At 40.4% G+C, this 17342-nt stretch overlaps 1 protein-coding gene across 1 annotated transcript in view; it reads left to right on the top strand.

Moving 5' to 3' along the window:
* LOC128638726 (E3 SUMO-protein ligase ZBED1-like) overlaps positions 1 to 17342 on the top strand; it is a 94534-nt gene that overhangs the window by 42347 nt on the left and 34845 nt on the right. The window contains exons 2-4 of the mRNA XM_053690859.1: positions 1177 to 1247; positions 1486 to 1748; positions 6338 to 6402. Of these exons, the coding sequence (XP_053546834.1) occupies positions 1196 to 1247; positions 1486 to 1748; positions 6338 to 6402 (380 nt within the window). The 5' untranslated portion in view covers positions 1177 to 1195. The remainder of the gene's footprint in view (positions 1 to 1176; positions 1248 to 1485; positions 1749 to 6337; positions 6403 to 17342) is intronic.

Genomic DNA, 17342 nt, shown 5'->3' on the forward strand with positions numbered 1-17342 from the left:
TATCACTTTAAGGGACAGTAACGTCAAAGTTTAATTTGACGTTACTGTCCCTTAAAGTGATTCTAACCCCAAATGTTTCTTTCATGATTTATATAGAGTATGCAATTTTAAGCAACTTTCTAATTTACGTCTATTATTAGTTTTTCTTCATTCTCTTGCTATCTTTATTTGAAAAGGCAGGAATGGAAGCTTACGAGCCAGCCCATTTTTGGTTCAGAACCCTGGATAGGCTGGCTGATTGGTGGGTACATTTAGCCACCAATTAGCAAGCTGTACCGAGGTGCTGAACCAAAGATAAGACGTTGCTTAAAATTGCATGCTCTATCAGAATTATGAAAGAAAAAAAATTGCGTTCAGTGTCCCTTTAACTAAACAAAATTAACATAAACAAATCAAATACCATGGGAAGAAAGCACATTTGTTAATAGAAGTAAACTGAAAACTTTGTTTTTAATTTGTATGCTTTGTCTGAATAGCAAAAAAACATTTTTGGGTTTTATGCCCCTTTAATAAAATGATATACAATACATGCATATATGTGCATTAGGGACTCTAAATTACCTATATGTTTAACACATTAACAGTCCTGTTTAGGAGCTGTATACGTTACTGTGGTTGGCGTCTACGTGCAACTTGGCTGTCTTGGTTGGCTCACTGACCTAAGCCTATATAAACTAGCAAAAGTAATGCAACGTTTCTATGCTAGAACATGACATTTAGCCTTGGAAAGGCCATCAAGCACCATATTGATGCAAAAGTCATCAAAGCTGAAGCTTTGTTATGTAAAACCATCTCCATATATTTTAAGGTTTAAATAACATTCTATGATTTTATAGTGAGTTGTGTGCTCAGCTATATTTTTGCTTTTTATATATCTGGGTGTGTCACCTGTAGCCAGTGACAGGGCACTTAAATCACAAAACAGGGTATAATAGATAGTGAATCACCTGAATCATTTTCCTCTCTCCGAGTCTTTATGCACATTATTCTTGTATCAAATCATTTTAATTGGTTACAGGTGTTTTACTGCTCTACATAATGTTCGAAAGATTCCGACAGATTTGTCTGTTATTAATAAGCATTTGATATGTGTCCTTGACATGATTATCATTTGTTTCACACTACGCATTCGATTATAAAGACTAAGTACATTATTCATCATTTGTTTTTGTACAGGTGCCTGGACATCAGTCAAATGATGCAGGTTGCAGAGGAGGCCTGTGCTCAGCTGGAGGATGAGTTGCTATGTAAGCGGATCATCTTTGCGTTTTCTGTTGTGTTGTTTTGTGTTACATATTAAGCAACAAAGCCAACTGCATAACGATTACAGTTTCCATCACTACCGATGAGGAAAAAAAGTCTTATTTTATAGTGAGAGAATGGAATACCTTTTTTAAAATTGCAGATGGTGGCTGGTACATCCTTTGTGTAGTTTACTAGTTCTACTTTAAATGCTTTGCCTAATTTTTCTGCATTATGTTTCAGTTTGTGAAGATTGTCGCTTGTACTTCAGAGACTCCTGTCCTCAACATGGGGCTCCAACATTTATCTTGGACACACCTGTCCCAGAAAATGTACCATCGCGAGCTCTGCTCTCCTTACCTGAAGGGCTGGTTGTCAAAGAGAGACCCCAGGGGGGATTTGGGATATGGTGTACAATCCCCGTCATTCCACGTGGCTGCATCTTTGGCCCATATGAAGGAGAAATCATAGTCGAGAGGAATCAGTGCACTGTATACTCTTGGGCGGTAAGAGCAGCTTTGGTTGCCTGAGACCCCATCTTTTTTGTTCATTTTAAATGGAATAAATTGTAACCATTGGCATTAAAGGTTCAATCACCCAAACCATAGAAAACTTATACATGTTTGCAGAATGCAGCATACTGTAAAGTGAGTTTCATCTTTTGATGTTTTTGACAAAATATATCAATGTTTACAATATGTTAAAGGGACAGTCAACACCAGAATTTTTGTTGTTTAAAAAGATAGATAATTCCTTTATTACCCATTCCCCTGTTTTGCATAACCAACATAAGTATAAAAATACACTTTTTACCTCTGCGATTACCTTGTATATAAGCCTCTGAAAACTGCCCCCTTATTTCAGTTCTTTTGACAGACTTGCATTTTAGCCAATCAGTGCTCACTCCTTGGTAACTTCACGTGCGTGAGCTCATTATTATCTATATGAAATACATGAACTAACTCCCTCTAGTGGTGAAAAACTGTCAAAATGTTTTCAGATTAGAGGGGGCCTTCAAGGTCTAAGAAATTAGCATATGAACCTCCTAGGTTTAGCTTTCAACTAAAAATGCTAAAAGAACAAAGCAAAATTGGTGATAAAAGTAAATTGGAAAGTTGTTTAAAATTACATGCCCTATTTGAATCATTAACGTTTTTTTTTTTTTGGACTTGACTGTCCCTTTAACATATAAAAGATGGAAATGGAGAAGTAAACTACTGCACTTTTATTTGAAGTTGTAACTTTTTTTAGAGAGCTTTGCATGGCGTCTTCAGAACAATGACCTAACATTTCCAAAAGCAACAGTTAAGATCCTTCATAAGACAGACTCCTAGGTGCAGTCAAATATATAGGTAAAGATTATATTTTCTCCAACGGTGTGTCCGGTCCACGGCTTCATCCTTACTTGTGGGATATTCTCTTCCCCTACAGGAAATGGCAAAGAGAGCACACAGCAAGAGCTGTCCATATAGCCCCCCCTCTGGCTCCGCCCCCCAGTCATTCTCTTTGCCGCTCTGAACAAGTAGCATCTCCACGGGGATGGTAAAGAGTATGTGGTGTTAGTTGTAGTTTTTTATTTCTTCTATCAAGAGTTTGTTATTTTAAAATAGTGCCGGTTTGTACTATTTACTCTACAACAGAAAATGAAGAAGATTTCTGTTAAAGAGGAATATGATTTTAGCAGTAGTAACTAAAATCCATTGCTGTTCCCACGCAGGGCTGTTGAAACCAGAGAACTTCAGTTGGGGGGAACAGTTTGCAGGCTTATCTGCTTCAGGTATGATCAGTCATATTTCTAACGACATGTTAATGCTAGAAGACTGCCAGTTTTCCCTTAAGGGATAAGTAAGCCATTTTCTTAGACTCATAACAGATTAAGGCTTATAAATGGGCTCTATACTGGTTGACACTATTGTGGGCTAAATCGATTGTTTTATATCATATTTAGATGGCATTTAGAGTGCAAATTTTGTAAAAATCGGACATTGCCTTCATAGTTTTTCAAACTATCAGAAATAAAGTGTGCTTGTTTATTATTTAAAGGGACGGTAACGCTTTTCTTTAAAAACGCTTTTATTGCATTATTAGCCTGCCAAATTCTGTCTAACATGTCTATACCTTCAGATAGCTTATGTTCTGTGTGTATGGAAGCCAAGGTGGTTCCCCCTATTAATGTATGTGCAAATTGTGTCATAGCGTCCAAACAAAGTAAGGACAGTACTGTCACATTTAATAAGATTGCCCAAGATGATTCTTCTAATGAAGGTAGTGGGGATAGTTCATCATCCTCTCCTTCTGTGTCAACACCAGTTTTGCCAGCGCAAGCGATACCTAGTTCATCTAGCGCGCCAATGCTGGTTACTATGCAGCAATTAACTGCAGTAATGGATAATTCTATAGCAAATCTATTATCCAAACTGCCATCCTACCCTAGAAAGCGTGATTGCTCAGTTTTAAATACAGAAGATGAGCAGGTTGGCGCTGAGGACAATTTATCAGTTATACCCTCACATCAATCTGAATTGGCAGTGAGGGAGGGTCTGTCTGAGGGGGAAGTTTCTGATTCAGGAAAAGTTTCTCAGCAGGCAGACACTGATATCGTAACATTTAAATTTAAGTTAGAACATCTCCGCGCCCTGCTTAAGGAGGTCCTAACTACTCTTGATGACTGTGATTCTTTGGTAATTCCAGAGAAATTGTGCAAGATGGACAAATTCTTAGAGGTCCCAGTGCACGCTGATGCTTTTCCGATACCCAAGCGGGTGGCGGACATAGTGACTAAGGAGTGGGAAAAGCCAGGTATACCTTTTTGTTCCACCTCCTATTTTCAAGAAAATGTTCCCCATTGTCGACCCCAGAAGGGACGCATGGCAAACGGTTCCTAAGGTTGAGGGGGCAGTTTCAACGTTAGCTAAGCGCACAACTATTCCTATTGAGGACAGTTGCGCTTTCAAAGATCCTATGGATAAAAAATTGGAAGGATTGCTAAAAAAGATATTTGTTCAGCAAGGTTTCCTTCTTCAACCAATCTCGTGCATTATTCCTGTCACTACGGCAGCGTATTTTTGGTTCGAGGAACTAGAAAATTCGCTCCAAAAAGAGACTCCATATGATGAAGTCATGGACAGAATTCACGCACTAAAGTTGGCTAATTCCTTTATTTTGGATGCCGCTTTCCAATTGGCTAAGTTAGCGGCGAAAAATTCAGGTTTTGCAATAGTGGCGCGCAGAGCGCTTTGGCATTCCAGATATGGATCTGATGGCGTCTCGCCAGAACTCCAAGGTTCCTTGATACGGGTCCAGATCCAGGGATCCCAAGGCGACACTGGTGGTTGCATTAGTGGCGCCTTGGTCGTTCAACCTAGCTTATGTGTTTCCACCGTTCCCTCTCCTTCCCAGGCTTGTAGCCAGGATCAAACAGGAGCAGGCCTTGGTGATTCTAATAGCTCCTGCGTGGCCACGCAGGACTTGGTATGCAGACCTGGTGAATATGTCATCGGCTCCACCATGGAAGCTACCTTTGAGGCAGGATCTTCTAGTACAAGGTCCATTCGAACATCCAAATCTAGTCTCTCTCCAACTGACTGCTTGGAAATTGAACGCTTGATTCTATCTAAGCGTGGGTTTTCTGACTCGGTTATAGATACTCTGGTTCAGGCCAGAAAGCCTGTGACTAGGAAAATTTACCATAAGATATGGCAAAAATATATGTGTTGGTGCAGATCCAAGGGTTACTCTTGGAGTAAAATTAAAATTCCAAGGATACTTTCCTTTCTCCAAGAGGGCTTGGATAAAGGTTTGTCAGCTAGTTCTCTAAAAGGACAGATATCTGCTCTGTCGGTTTTGTTGCACAAACGTCTGGCAGCCGTGCCAGATATACAGGCGTTTGTACAGGCGTTAGTCAGGATCAAGCCTGTCTATAGACCTATGACTCCTCCATGGAGTCTAAACTTAGTTCTTTCAGTTCTTCAGGGGGTTCCTTTTGAACCCATGCATTCCATAGATATTAAGTTACTATCTTGGAAAGTTCTGTTTTTGGTTGCTATTTCTTCTGCTAGAAGAGTTTCTGAATTATCTGCTTTGCAGTGTACTTCTCCCTATCTGATTTTCCATACAGATAAGGTAGTTTTACGTACCAAGCCTGGTTTTCTTCCAAAGGTCGTTTCTAACAGGAATATTAACCAGGAAATTGTTGTTCCTTCTCTGTGTCCGAATCCAGTTTCAAAGAAGGAACGTTTGTTACACAATCTAGATGTGGTCCGTGCTTTAAAGTTCTATTTAGAAGCAACAAAGGATTTCAGACAGACATCATCCTTGTTTGTTGTGTATTCTGGTAAGAGGAGAGGGCAGAAAGCTACTGCTACCTCTCTTTCTTTTTGGCTGAAAAGCATCATCCGATTGGCTTATGAGACTGCCGGACGGCAGCATCCTGAACGAATTACAGCTCATTCTACTAGAGCTGTGGCTTCCACATGGGCCTTCAAGAACGAGACTTCTGTTGATCAGATCTGTAAGGCAGTGATTTGGTCTTCTCGGCATACTTTTGCCAAATTTTACAAATTCGATACTTATGCTTCTTCGGAGGCTATTTTTGGGAGAAAGGTTTTGCAAGCCGTGGTGCCTTCCGTTTAGGTAACCTGGTTTGCTCCCTCCCTTCATCCGTGTCCTAAAGCTTTGGTATTGGTTCCCACAAGTAAGGATGAAGCCGTGGACCGGACACACCAATGTTGGAGAAAACAGAATTTATGTTCACCTGATAAATTTCTTTCTCCAACGGTGTGTCCGGTCCACGGCCCGCCCTGGTTTTTAATCAGGTTTGAAAAATTTCTTTCTTTATACACTAGTCACCACGGCACCCTATAGTTTCTCCTTTTTCTCCTAACCGTCGGTCGAATGACTGGGGGGCGGAGCCAGAGGGGGGGCTATATGGATAGCTCTTACTGTGTGCTCTCTTTGCCATTTCCTGTAGGGGAAGAGAATATCCCACAAGTAAGGATGAAGCCGTGGACCGGACACACCGTTGGAGAAAGAAATTTATCAGGTAAACATAAATTCTGTTATTGTATCTTTCTAATTCTTTTTTTTTTTTTTCCAGGTGCGTGACAGTGGATCTTATTTTTACATTGATGCCACAAATGACTCAAAATCTAGCTGGATGAGGTAGGCCTAGTAGTTAAAGGGACAGTGCACTCTATCTTTTTTATTGCTTACAAAGATAGATAATGACTTTATTACCCATTCTCCAGCTTTGCAAAACCAACATTGTTATATTAATATACTTTATAACCTCTAAGTTTGCCTGTTTCTAAGCCCCAGTAGGCCGCCTCTAATCTCATTGCTTTTTAAATCTTGCACAACAGCAAGACAGTGCTAGTTTGTGTGTGCCTTATAGATAACATTCTGCTCCTTCCCATGGAGAACGATAATGGTTATACAAAGTATATTAATATAGTAGTGTTAGTTGTGCAAAATTGGAGAATGGATACTAAAGATATTATCTGTTTAAATAATACCAGTTTTCAATTAGATTGTCCCTTTAAATTCACAGCAATATACACTTAAAGGGACAGTATACACTCATTTTCATATAACTGCATGTAATAGACACTACTATAAAGAATAAGATGCACAGATACTGCTATAAAAAACCAGTATAAAATGGTTTAAAAACGTACTTAGAAGCTCTCAGTTTAGCTCTGTTGAAAAGGTAGTTGGAAAGCCCACTGCAAGTGGGAAATAAGACACTCCCCCCTCCCCCTTCTTTTGCATATGAAAAGACCCTTTACACAAACAGGAGCAAGCTGAAGTAGGTAGCTGACGGTATTCTCATAAAACTTTGGGGCTTGGTTAGGAGTCTGAAAATCAGAGCAATGTTATTTAAAAATAAACAAAACTATACATTTTTTTTAAAAAAAACTTTATGGGCTTTATAAATAGATCATCTACAAAATATTTATGCAAAGAAAAAATGAGTGTATAATGGCCCTCTAATGTTTTTACGTTTTTCTTGCAAAATGGTTAGTTTTTTTTTTTTTTAAAGGGTGGAATGAAAAAAACAACACTTTCTCCAACATTGGTGTGTCCGGTCCACGGCATCATCCATAACTTGTGGGAATATCTCTTCCCCAACAGGAAATGGCAAAGAGTACAGCAAAAGCTGTCCATATAGTCCCTCCTAGGCTCCGCCCACCCCAGTCATTCTCTTTGCCGTTGCACAGGCAACATCTCCACGGAGATGGTTAAGAGTATGTGGTGTTTAGTTGTAGTTTTTTATTCTACTATCAAGAGTTTGTTATTTTAAAATAGTGCTGGTATGTACTATTTACTCTGAAACAGAAAAAGATGAAGAGTTCTGTTTGTGAGAGGAATATGATTTTAGCAGCAGTAACTAAAATCGTTTGCTGTTTCCACATAGGACTGTTGAGATGAAATAACTTCAGTTGGGGGAAACAGTTAGCAGACTTTTCTGCTTAAGGTATGACTAGCCATATTTCTAACAAGACTGTGTAATGCTGGAAGGCTGTCATTTCCCCTCATGGGGACCGGTAAGCCATTTTCTTAGTCTCAAACAGAATAAAGGGCTTAATATGGGCTATAAAGCTGGTAGACACTTTATGGGCAAGATCGATTGCTTTATTTGGGCATTTTATACAGATTGAGGTTGATTTTCACACTTATAAACTTTGGGGAACGTTTTTTAACGTCAGGCACTGGTTTAGACACCTTTTCAGTCAGGAAGGGCCTTCACTGTAGTAGGCTGAGCCTCATTTTCGCGCCATTACTGCGCAGTTACTTTTGAGAGCAGGACATGCAGCTGCATGTGTGTGGATCTGAAAGTAGTTGAAAAGGTTCCTAGAAGGCTTCATTTGGTATCGTATTCCCCCCTGGGTTTGGTAAAGTCGCAGCAAAGGCTGTAGCTGGGACTGTAGAGGGGTTAAAACTGTAACCGGCTCCAGGTTTCTTCATTGTAAGGGTTAAAGCTCTGAAATGCAATGCTTTGAATGCTTTAAGACACTGTGGTGAAAATTTGGTAAAATTTGAACAATTCCTTCATTGTTTTTCACATATTCAGTAATAAAGTGTGCCCTGTTTAAAATTTAAAGAGACAGTAACGTTTTTAATTTAAAACGTTTTTTGTGTTTTTTGGACAAGTTTAAGCCTGTTTAACATGTCTGTACCTTCAGATAAGCTATGTTCTGTATGTATGGAAGCCAGTGTGTCTCCCCCTGCCATAGCGTCCAAACAAAGTAAGGACAGTATTGCCACAAATAGTAAAGTTGCCCAAGATGATTCATCAGAAGAAGAGAGTAAACATAGTTCTACTTCATCTCACTCTGTGTCTACACCAGTTTTGCCCACGCAGGAAACTCCTAGTACTTCTAGCTCGCCAATGCTGGTTACTATGCAACAATTGGCGACAGTAATGGATAACTCCATAGCTAATTTTTTATCCAAAATGCCTGCATTTCAGAGAAAGCGCGATTGCTCTGTTTTAAACACTGTAGAGCAGGAGGGCGCTGATGATAATTGCTCTGTCATACCCTCACACCATTCTGAAGGGGCCATGAGGGAGGTTTTGTCAGATGGGGAAATTTCAGATTCAGGTAGAATTTCTCAACAGGCAGAACCTGATGTTGTGACATTTAAATTTAAGTTAAAACATCTCCGCGCACTGCTTAAGGAGGTGTTATCTACTCTGGATGATTGTGACAACCTGGTCATTCCAGAAAAATTGTGTAAGATGGACAAGTTCCTAGAGGTTCCGGTGCACCCCGACGCTTTTCCTATACCCAAGCGGGTGGCGGACATAGTGAACAAGGAGTGGGAGAAGCCCGGCATACCTTTTGTTCCCCCTCCTATATTTAAGAAATTATTTCCTATGGTCGACCCCAGAAAGGACTTATGGCAGACAGTCCCTAAGGTCGAGGGGGCAGTTTCTACACTAAACAAGCGCACTACTATTCCTATCGAGGATAATTGTGCTTTCAAAGATCCTATGGATAAAAAATTGGAGGGTTTGCTTAAAAAGATTTTTGTTCAGCAAAGTTACCTCCTGCAACCTATTTCGTGCATTGTTCCTGTCACTACAGCAGCGTGGTTCTGGTTCGAGGAACTAGAAAAGTCGCTCAATAGAGAGACTCCGTATGAGGAGGTTATGGACAGAATACACAGCACTTAAGTTAGCTAATTCCTTTATTTTAGATGCCGCTTTGCAGTTAGCTAGATTAGCGGCGAAAAATTCTGGGTTTGAAATTGTGGCGCGCAGAGCTCTCTGGCTAAAGTCTTGGTCAGCGGATGTATCTTCCAAGACAAAATTGCTTAATATCCCTTTCAAGGGTAAAACCCTTTTTGGACCAGAGTTGAAAGAGATTATCTCAGATATCACTGGGGGTAAGGGCCATGCCCTTCCACAAGATAGGCCTTTCAAGGCCAAGAATAAGTCTAATTTTCGTTCCTTTCGCAATTTCAGGAACGGACCGGCCTCCAACTCTGCATCTTCTAGACAAGAAGGTAATGCTTCGCAGACCAAACCAGCTTGGAAACTGATTCAAGGCTGGAACAAGGGTAAACAGGCCAAGAAGCCTGCTGCTGCTACCAAAACAGCATGAAGGAGCAGCCCCCGATCCGGGACCGGATCTAGTAGGGGGCAGACTCTCTTTCTTTGCTCAGGCTTGGGCAAGAGATGTTCAGGATCCCTGGGCACTAGAAATAGTTTCTCAGGGTTATCTTCTGGAATTCAAGGAACTACCCCCAAGGGGAAGGTTCCACATGTCTCACTTATCTTCAAACCAAATAAAGAGACAGTCATTCTTACATTGTGTAGAAGACCTGTTAAAAATGGGATTGATACACCCAGTTCCAACTGTGGAACAAGGACTGGGTTTTTACTCAAATCTGTTTGTAGTTCCCAAAAAAGAGGGAACCTTCAGACCAATTCTGGATTTAAAGATTCTAAACAAATTTCTCAAAGCACCATCGTTCAAAATGGAAACTATCCGAACGATTTTACCCTCAATCCAGGAGGGTCAATTTATGACTACCGTGGATTTAAAGGATGCGTATCTACATATTCCTATCCACAAAGATCATCATCAGTTCCTAAGGTTCGCCTTTCTGGACAAACATTACCAGTTTGTGGCTCTTCCATTCGGGCTAGCCACTGCTCCAAGGATTTTCACAAAGGTACTCGGGTCCCTTCTAGCGGTTCTAAGACCAAGGGGCATTGCAGTGGCACCTTACTTGGACGACATTCTGATACAAGCGTCGTCTCTTTCAAGGGCAAAGGCTCACACAGACATCGTTCTGGCCTTTCTCAGATCTCACGGCTGGAAGGTGAACATAGAAAAAAGTTCCCTGTCTCCGTCGACAAGAGTCCCCTTCTTGGGGACAATAATAGATTGGTTAGAAATGAAGATTTCTTTCATGTAATTAACAAGAGTCCATGAGCTAGTGACGTATGGGATATACATTCCTACCAGGAGGGGCAAAGTTTCCCAAACCTTAAAATGCCTATAAATACACCCCTCACCACACCCACAAATCAGTTTTACAAACTTTGCCTCCAAGGGAGGTGGTGAAGTAAGTTTGTGCTAGATTCTACGTTGATATGCGCTCCGCAGCAAGTTGGAGCCCGGTTTTCCTCTCAGCGTGCAGTGAATGTCAGAGGGATGTGAAGAGAGTATTGCCTATTGAATGCAGTGATCTCCTTCTACGGGGTCTATTTCATAAGGTTCTCTGTTATCGGTCGTAGAGATTCATCTCTTACCTCCCTTTTCAGATCGACGATATACTCTTATATTTACCATTTCCTCTACTGATTCTCGTTTCAGTACTGGTTTGGCTTTCTACAAACATGTAGATGAGTGTCCTGGGGTAAGTAAGTCTTATTTTCTGTGACACTCTAAGCTATGGTTGGGCACTTTATTTATAAAGTTCTAAATATATGTATTCAAACATTTATTTGCCTTGACTCAGAATGTTCAACTTTCCTTATTTCCAGACAGTCAGTTTCATATTTGGGATTATGCATTGAATTATCATATTTTTTCTTACCTCAAAAATTTGACTTTTTTCCCTGTGGGCTGTTAGGCTCGCGGGGGCTGAAAATGCTTCATTTTATTGCGTCATTCTTGGCGCGGACTTTTTTGGCGCAAAAATTATTTTCCGTTTCCGGCGTCATACGTGTCGCCGGAAGTTGCGTCATTTTTTGACGTTATTTTGCGTCAAAGATGTCGGCGTTCCGGATGTGGCGTCATTTTTGGCGCCAAAAGCATTTAGGCGCCAAATAATGTGGGCGTCTTTTTTGGCGCTAAAAAATATGGGCGTCATTTTTGTCTCCACATTATTTAAGTCTCATTATTTATTGCTTCTGGTTGCTAGAAGCTTGTTCACTGGCATTTTTTTCCCATTCCTGAAACTGTCATTTAAGGAATTTGATCAATTTTGCTTTATATGTTGTTTTTTCTTTTACATATTGCAAGATGTTCCACGTTGCAACTGAGTCAGAAGTTACTACAGGAAAATCACTGCACAGTGCTGGAGCTACCAAGCTAAGTCTGCTATCACTTTTGGTATCTGTTTCTCCAGCTGTTATTTGTATTGCATGTCATGTCAAACTTATTAATGCAGATAAAATTTCCTTTAGTACTGTTACATTACCTGTTGCTGTCCGTCAACATCTAATTTTCAGAGTGTTCCTGATAACATAAGAGATTTTATTTTTTAAATCCATTAAGAAGGTTATGTCTGTTATTTCTCCTTCTAGTATACATAAAAGTCTTTTAAAACTTCTCTTTTTTTCAGATGAATTTTTAAATGAACATCATCATTCTGATACTGATAATGGTTCTTCTGGTTCAGAGGTTTCTGTCTCAGAGGTTGATGCTGATAAATCTTTGTATTTGTTCAAGATGGAATTTATTCGTTCTTTACTTAAAGAAGTGTTATTTGCATTAGAAATAGAGGATTCTGGTCCTCTTGATACTAAATGTAAACGTTTAAATAAGGTTTTTAAATCTCCTGTAGTTATTTCAGAAGTGTTTTATCTCCCTGATGCTATTTCTGAAGTAATTTCCAGGGAATGGAATAATTTGGGTAATTTATTTACTCCTTCTAGACGTTTAAGCAAATTATATCCTGTGCCATCTGACAGATTAGAGTTTGTTGGGACAAAAATCCCTAAGGTTATGGGGCTGTCTCTACTCCTGCTAATGTACTACTATTCCTATGGCAGATAGTACTTCATTTAAGGATCCTTTAGATAGGAAAATTGAATCCTTTCTAAGAAAAGCTTACTTATGTTCAGGTAATCTTCTTAGACCTGCTATATTTTTAGCGGATGTTGCTGCAGCTTCAACTTTTTGGTTAGAAGCTTTAGCGCAACAAGTAACAGATCATAATTTTATAGCATTATTATTATTCTATAACATGCTAATAAATTTTATTGGTGATATCATCTTTTGATATCATTAGAGTTGATGTCAGGTATATGTCTCTAGCTATTTTAGCTAGAAAAGCTTTATGGATTAAACTTGGAATGCTGACATGTCTTCTAAGTCAACTTTGCTTTCCCTTTCTTTCCAGGGTAAATAATCATTTCGTTCCTTTCCTAAGCCTGATCCTTCATCCTCAGGAGCGGTATCAGTTTGGAAACTATTTCCAGTTTGGAATATATCCAAGCCTTATAGAAACCTATAGCCAGCTCCTAAGTACCTATGAAGGTGCGGCCCTTATTCCAGCTCAGCTGGTATGGGGCAGATTACGTTTTCTTCAAAGAAATTTGGATCAATTCCGTTCTTAATCTCTGGTTTCAGAAACATTGTTTCAGAAAGGTACAGAATTGGCTTCAAGTTAAGGCCTCCTGCTAAGAGATTCTTTTCTTTCCCGTGTCCCAATTGACACAGCAAGGCTCAGCATTTCTGAAATGTGTTTCAGATCTAGAGTTGGCTGGAGTATTTATGCCAGTTCCAGTTCTGGAACAGGGGCTGGGGTTTTATTTTATCTCTTCATTGTACCAAAGAAGGTCAATTCCTTCAGACCAGTTCTGGATCTATCATTATTGAATCGTTATGTTAGGATACCAACATTCAAGATGGTTACTGTAGGACTATCTTGCCTTTTGTTTAGCAAGGGCATTATATATCTACAATAGATTTACAGGATGTGTATCTGCATATTCCGATTCATCCAGATCACTTTTAGTGTCTGAGATTCTCTTTTTAGACAAGCATTACCAGTTTTGTGGCTCTACTATTTGGCCTAGCCTCAGTTCCAAGAATTTTTTTCAAAGGTTCTCGGTGCCCTTCTTTCTGTAATCAGAGAATAGGGTTTTGGTATTTCCTTATTTGGACGATATCTTGGTACTTGCTCAGTCTTCTCATTTTCGAAGAATCTCATTCGAATCGACTTGTGTTGTTTCTTCAAGTTCATGGTTGGAGGATCAATTTACCAATCAGTTTATTGATTCCTCAGACAAGGGTAACCTTTTTAGGTTTCTAGATAAATTCAGTGTCTATGACTCTGTCCTTGTCAGACAAGAGAAGTTTAACATTGATATCAGCTTGTCAAAACCTTCAGTCACAATCATTCCCTTTGGTAGTCTTATGCATGGAAATGTTGGATCTTAGGACTGCCGCATCAGATGCGATCTCCTTTGCTCGTTTTCACATGCGACCTCTTCAGCTCTGTATGCTGAACCAATGGTGCAGGGATTACTCAAAGATATCTCAATTAATATCTTTAAACCGATTTTACGACACTCTCTGACATGGTGGACAGATCACCATCGTTTAGTTCAGGGGGCTTCTTTGTTCTTCCGACCTGGACTATAATCTCAACAGATACGAGTCTTACAGGTTGGGGAGCTGTGTGGGGGTATCTGACGGCACAAGGGGTTTGGGAATCTCAGGAGGTGAGATTTCCGATCAATATTTTGGAACCCCGTGCAATTTTCAGAGCTCTTCAGTCTTGGCCTCTTCTGAAGAGAGAGTTGTTCATTGTTTTCAGATAAGACATTGTCACAACTGTGGCATACATCAATCATCAAGGAGGGACTCACAGTCCTCTGGCTATGAAAGAAGTATCTCGAATTTTGGTTTGGGCGGAATCCAGCTCCTGTCTAATCTCTGCGGTTTATATCCCAGGTATGGACAGTTGGAAAGCGGATTATCTCAGTCGCCAAACGTTGCATCCGGGCGAATGGTCTCTTCACCCAGAGGTATTTCTTCAGATTGTTCAAATGTGGGAACTTCCAGAAATAGTTCTGATGGCTTCTCATCTAAACAAGAAACTTCCCAGGTATCTGTCCAGATCCCGGGATCCTCAGGCGGAGGCAGTGGATGCATTTTCACTTCCTTGGAAGTATCATCCTGCCTATATCTTTCCGCCTCTAGTTCTTCTTCCAAGAGTAATCTCCAAGATTCTGAAGGAATGCTCGTTTGTTCTGCTGGTAGCTCCGGCATGGCCTCACAGGTTTTGGTATGCGGATCTTGTCCGGATGGCCTCTTGCCAACCGTGGACTCTTCCGTTAAGACCAGACCTTTTGTCTCAAGGTCCTTTTTTCCATCAGGATCTGAAATCCTGAAATTTAAAGGTATGGAGATTGAACGCTTGATTCTTGGTCAAAGAGGTTTCTCTGACTCTGTGATTAATACTATGTTACAGGCTCGTACATCTGTATCCAGAGAGATATATTATAGAGTCTGGAAGACTTATATTTCTTGGTGTCTTTCTCATCATTTTTCTTGGCATTCTTTTAGAATACCGAGAATATTACAATTTCTTCAGGATGGTTTAGATAAGGGTTTGTCCGCAAGTTCCTTGAAAGGTCAAATCTCTGCTCTTTCTGTTCTTTTTCACAGAAAGATTGCTATTCTTCCTGATATTCATTGTTTTGTACAAGCTTTGGTTTGTATAAAGCCTGTCATTAAGTCAATTTCTCCTCCTTGGAGTTTGAATTTGGTTCTGGGGGCTCTTCAAGCTCCTCCATTTGAACCTATGCATTCATTGGATATTAAATTACTTTCTTGGAAAGTTTTGTTCCTTTTGGCCATCTCTTCTGCCAGAAGAGTTTCTGAATTATCTGCTCTTTCTTATGAGTCTCCTTTTCTGATTCTTCATCAGGATAAGGCGGTGTTGCGAACTTCTTTTGAATTTTTACCTAAAGTTGTGAATTCCAACAACATTAGTAGAGAAATTGTGGTTCCTTCATTATGTCCTAATCCTAAGAATTCTAAGGAGAAATCGTTGCATTCTTTGGATGTTGTTAGAGCTTTGAAATATTATGTTGAAGCTACGAAATCTTTCTGTAAGACTTCTAGTCTATTTGTTATCTTTTCCGGTTCTAGGAAAGGCCAGAAAGCTTCTGCCATTTCTTTGGCATCTTGGTTGAAATCTTTAATTCATCTTGCCTATGTTGAGTCGGGTAAAATTCCGCCTCAGAGAATTACAGCTCATTCTACTAGGTCAGTATCTACTTCCTGGGCGTTTAGGAATGAAGCTTCGGTTGACCAGATCTGCAAAGCAGCAACTTGGTCCTCTTTGCATACTTTTACTAAATTCTACCATTTTGATGTATTTTCTTCTTCTGAAGCAGTTTTTGGTAGAAAAGTTCTTCAGGCAGCGGTTTCAGTTTGAATCTTCTGCTTATGTTTTTTGTTAAACTTTATTTTGGGTGTGGATTATTTTCAGCAGGAATTGGCTGTCTTTATTTTATCCCTCCCTCTCTAGTGACTCTTGTGTGGAAAGATCCACATCTTGGGTAGTCATTATCCCATACGTCACTAGCTCATGGACTCTTGTTAATTACATGAAAGAAAACATAATTTATGTAAGAACTTACCTGATAAATTCATTTCTTTCATATTAACAAGAGTCCATGAGGCCCACCCTTTGTTGGGGTGGTTATGATTTTGTATAAAGCACAATTATTCCAATTCCTTATTTTATATGCTTCGCACTTTTTTTCTTATCACCCCACTTCTTGGCTATTCGTTAAACTGATTTGTGGGTGTGGTGAGGGGTGTATTTATAGGCATTTTAAGGTTTGGGAAACTTTGCCCCTCCTGGTAGGAATGTATATCCCATACGTCACTAGCTCATGGACTCTTGTTAATATGAAAGAAATGAATTTATCAGGTAAGTTCTTACATAAATTATGTTTTTCCTGACAGAGGTCAGAAAGTCAAAGCTTCTAAACGCTTGTCAAGTTCTTCACTCTCTTCCACGACCTTCCATAGCTCAGTGCATGGAAGTAGTAGGGTTGATGGTTGCAGCAATGGACATAGTTCCTTTTGCGCGAATTCATCTAAGACCATTACAACTGTGCATGCTCAAACAGTGGAATGGGGATTATACAGACTTGTCTCCAGTGATTCAAGTAGATCAGAAGACCAGAGACTCACTACGTTGGTGGCTAACCCAGGATCACCTGTCCCAGGGAATGAGCTTCCGCAGACCAGAGTGGGTCATCGTCACGACCGACGCCAGTCTAGTGGGCTGGGGCGCGGTCTGGGACTCCCTGAAAGCTCAGGGTCTATGGTCTCGGGAAGAATCTCTTTTCCCGATAAACATTCTGGAACTGAGAGCGATATTCAATACTCTCAATGCTTGGCCTCAGCTAGCAAAGGCCAGATTCATAAGATTCCAATCAGACAACATGACGACAGTCGCTTACATCAACCATCAGGGGGGAACAAGGAGTTCCCTGGCGATGAGAGAAGTGACCAAGATCATAAAATGGGCGGAGGATCACTCCTGCCACCTATCTGAGATCCACATCCCAGGAGTGGAAAACTGGGAGGCGGATTATCTGAGTCGTCAGACATTCCATCCGGGGGAGTGGGAACTCCACCAGGAGATATTTGCCCAGTTGACGCAATTATGGGGCATTCCAGACATGGATCTGATGGCGTCTCGTCAGAACTTCAAAGTTCCTTGCTACGGGTCCAGATCCAGGGATCCCAGGGCGACTCTAGTGGATGCATTAGTAGCGCCTTGGACCTTCAACCTAGCTTATGTTTTTCCACCGTTTCCTCTCATTCCCAGGCTGGTAGCCAGGATCAAACAGGAGAGGGCCTCAGTGATTTTGATAGCTCCCGCGT

This window comes from Bombina bombina, chromosome 8 (assembly GCF_027579735.1).
Source record: "Bombina bombina isolate aBomBom1 chromosome 8, aBomBom1.pri, whole genome shotgun sequence".
In the NCBI taxonomy this organism is placed as follows: domain Eukaryota; kingdom Metazoa; phylum Chordata; class Amphibia; order Anura; family Bombinatoridae; genus Bombina; species Bombina bombina.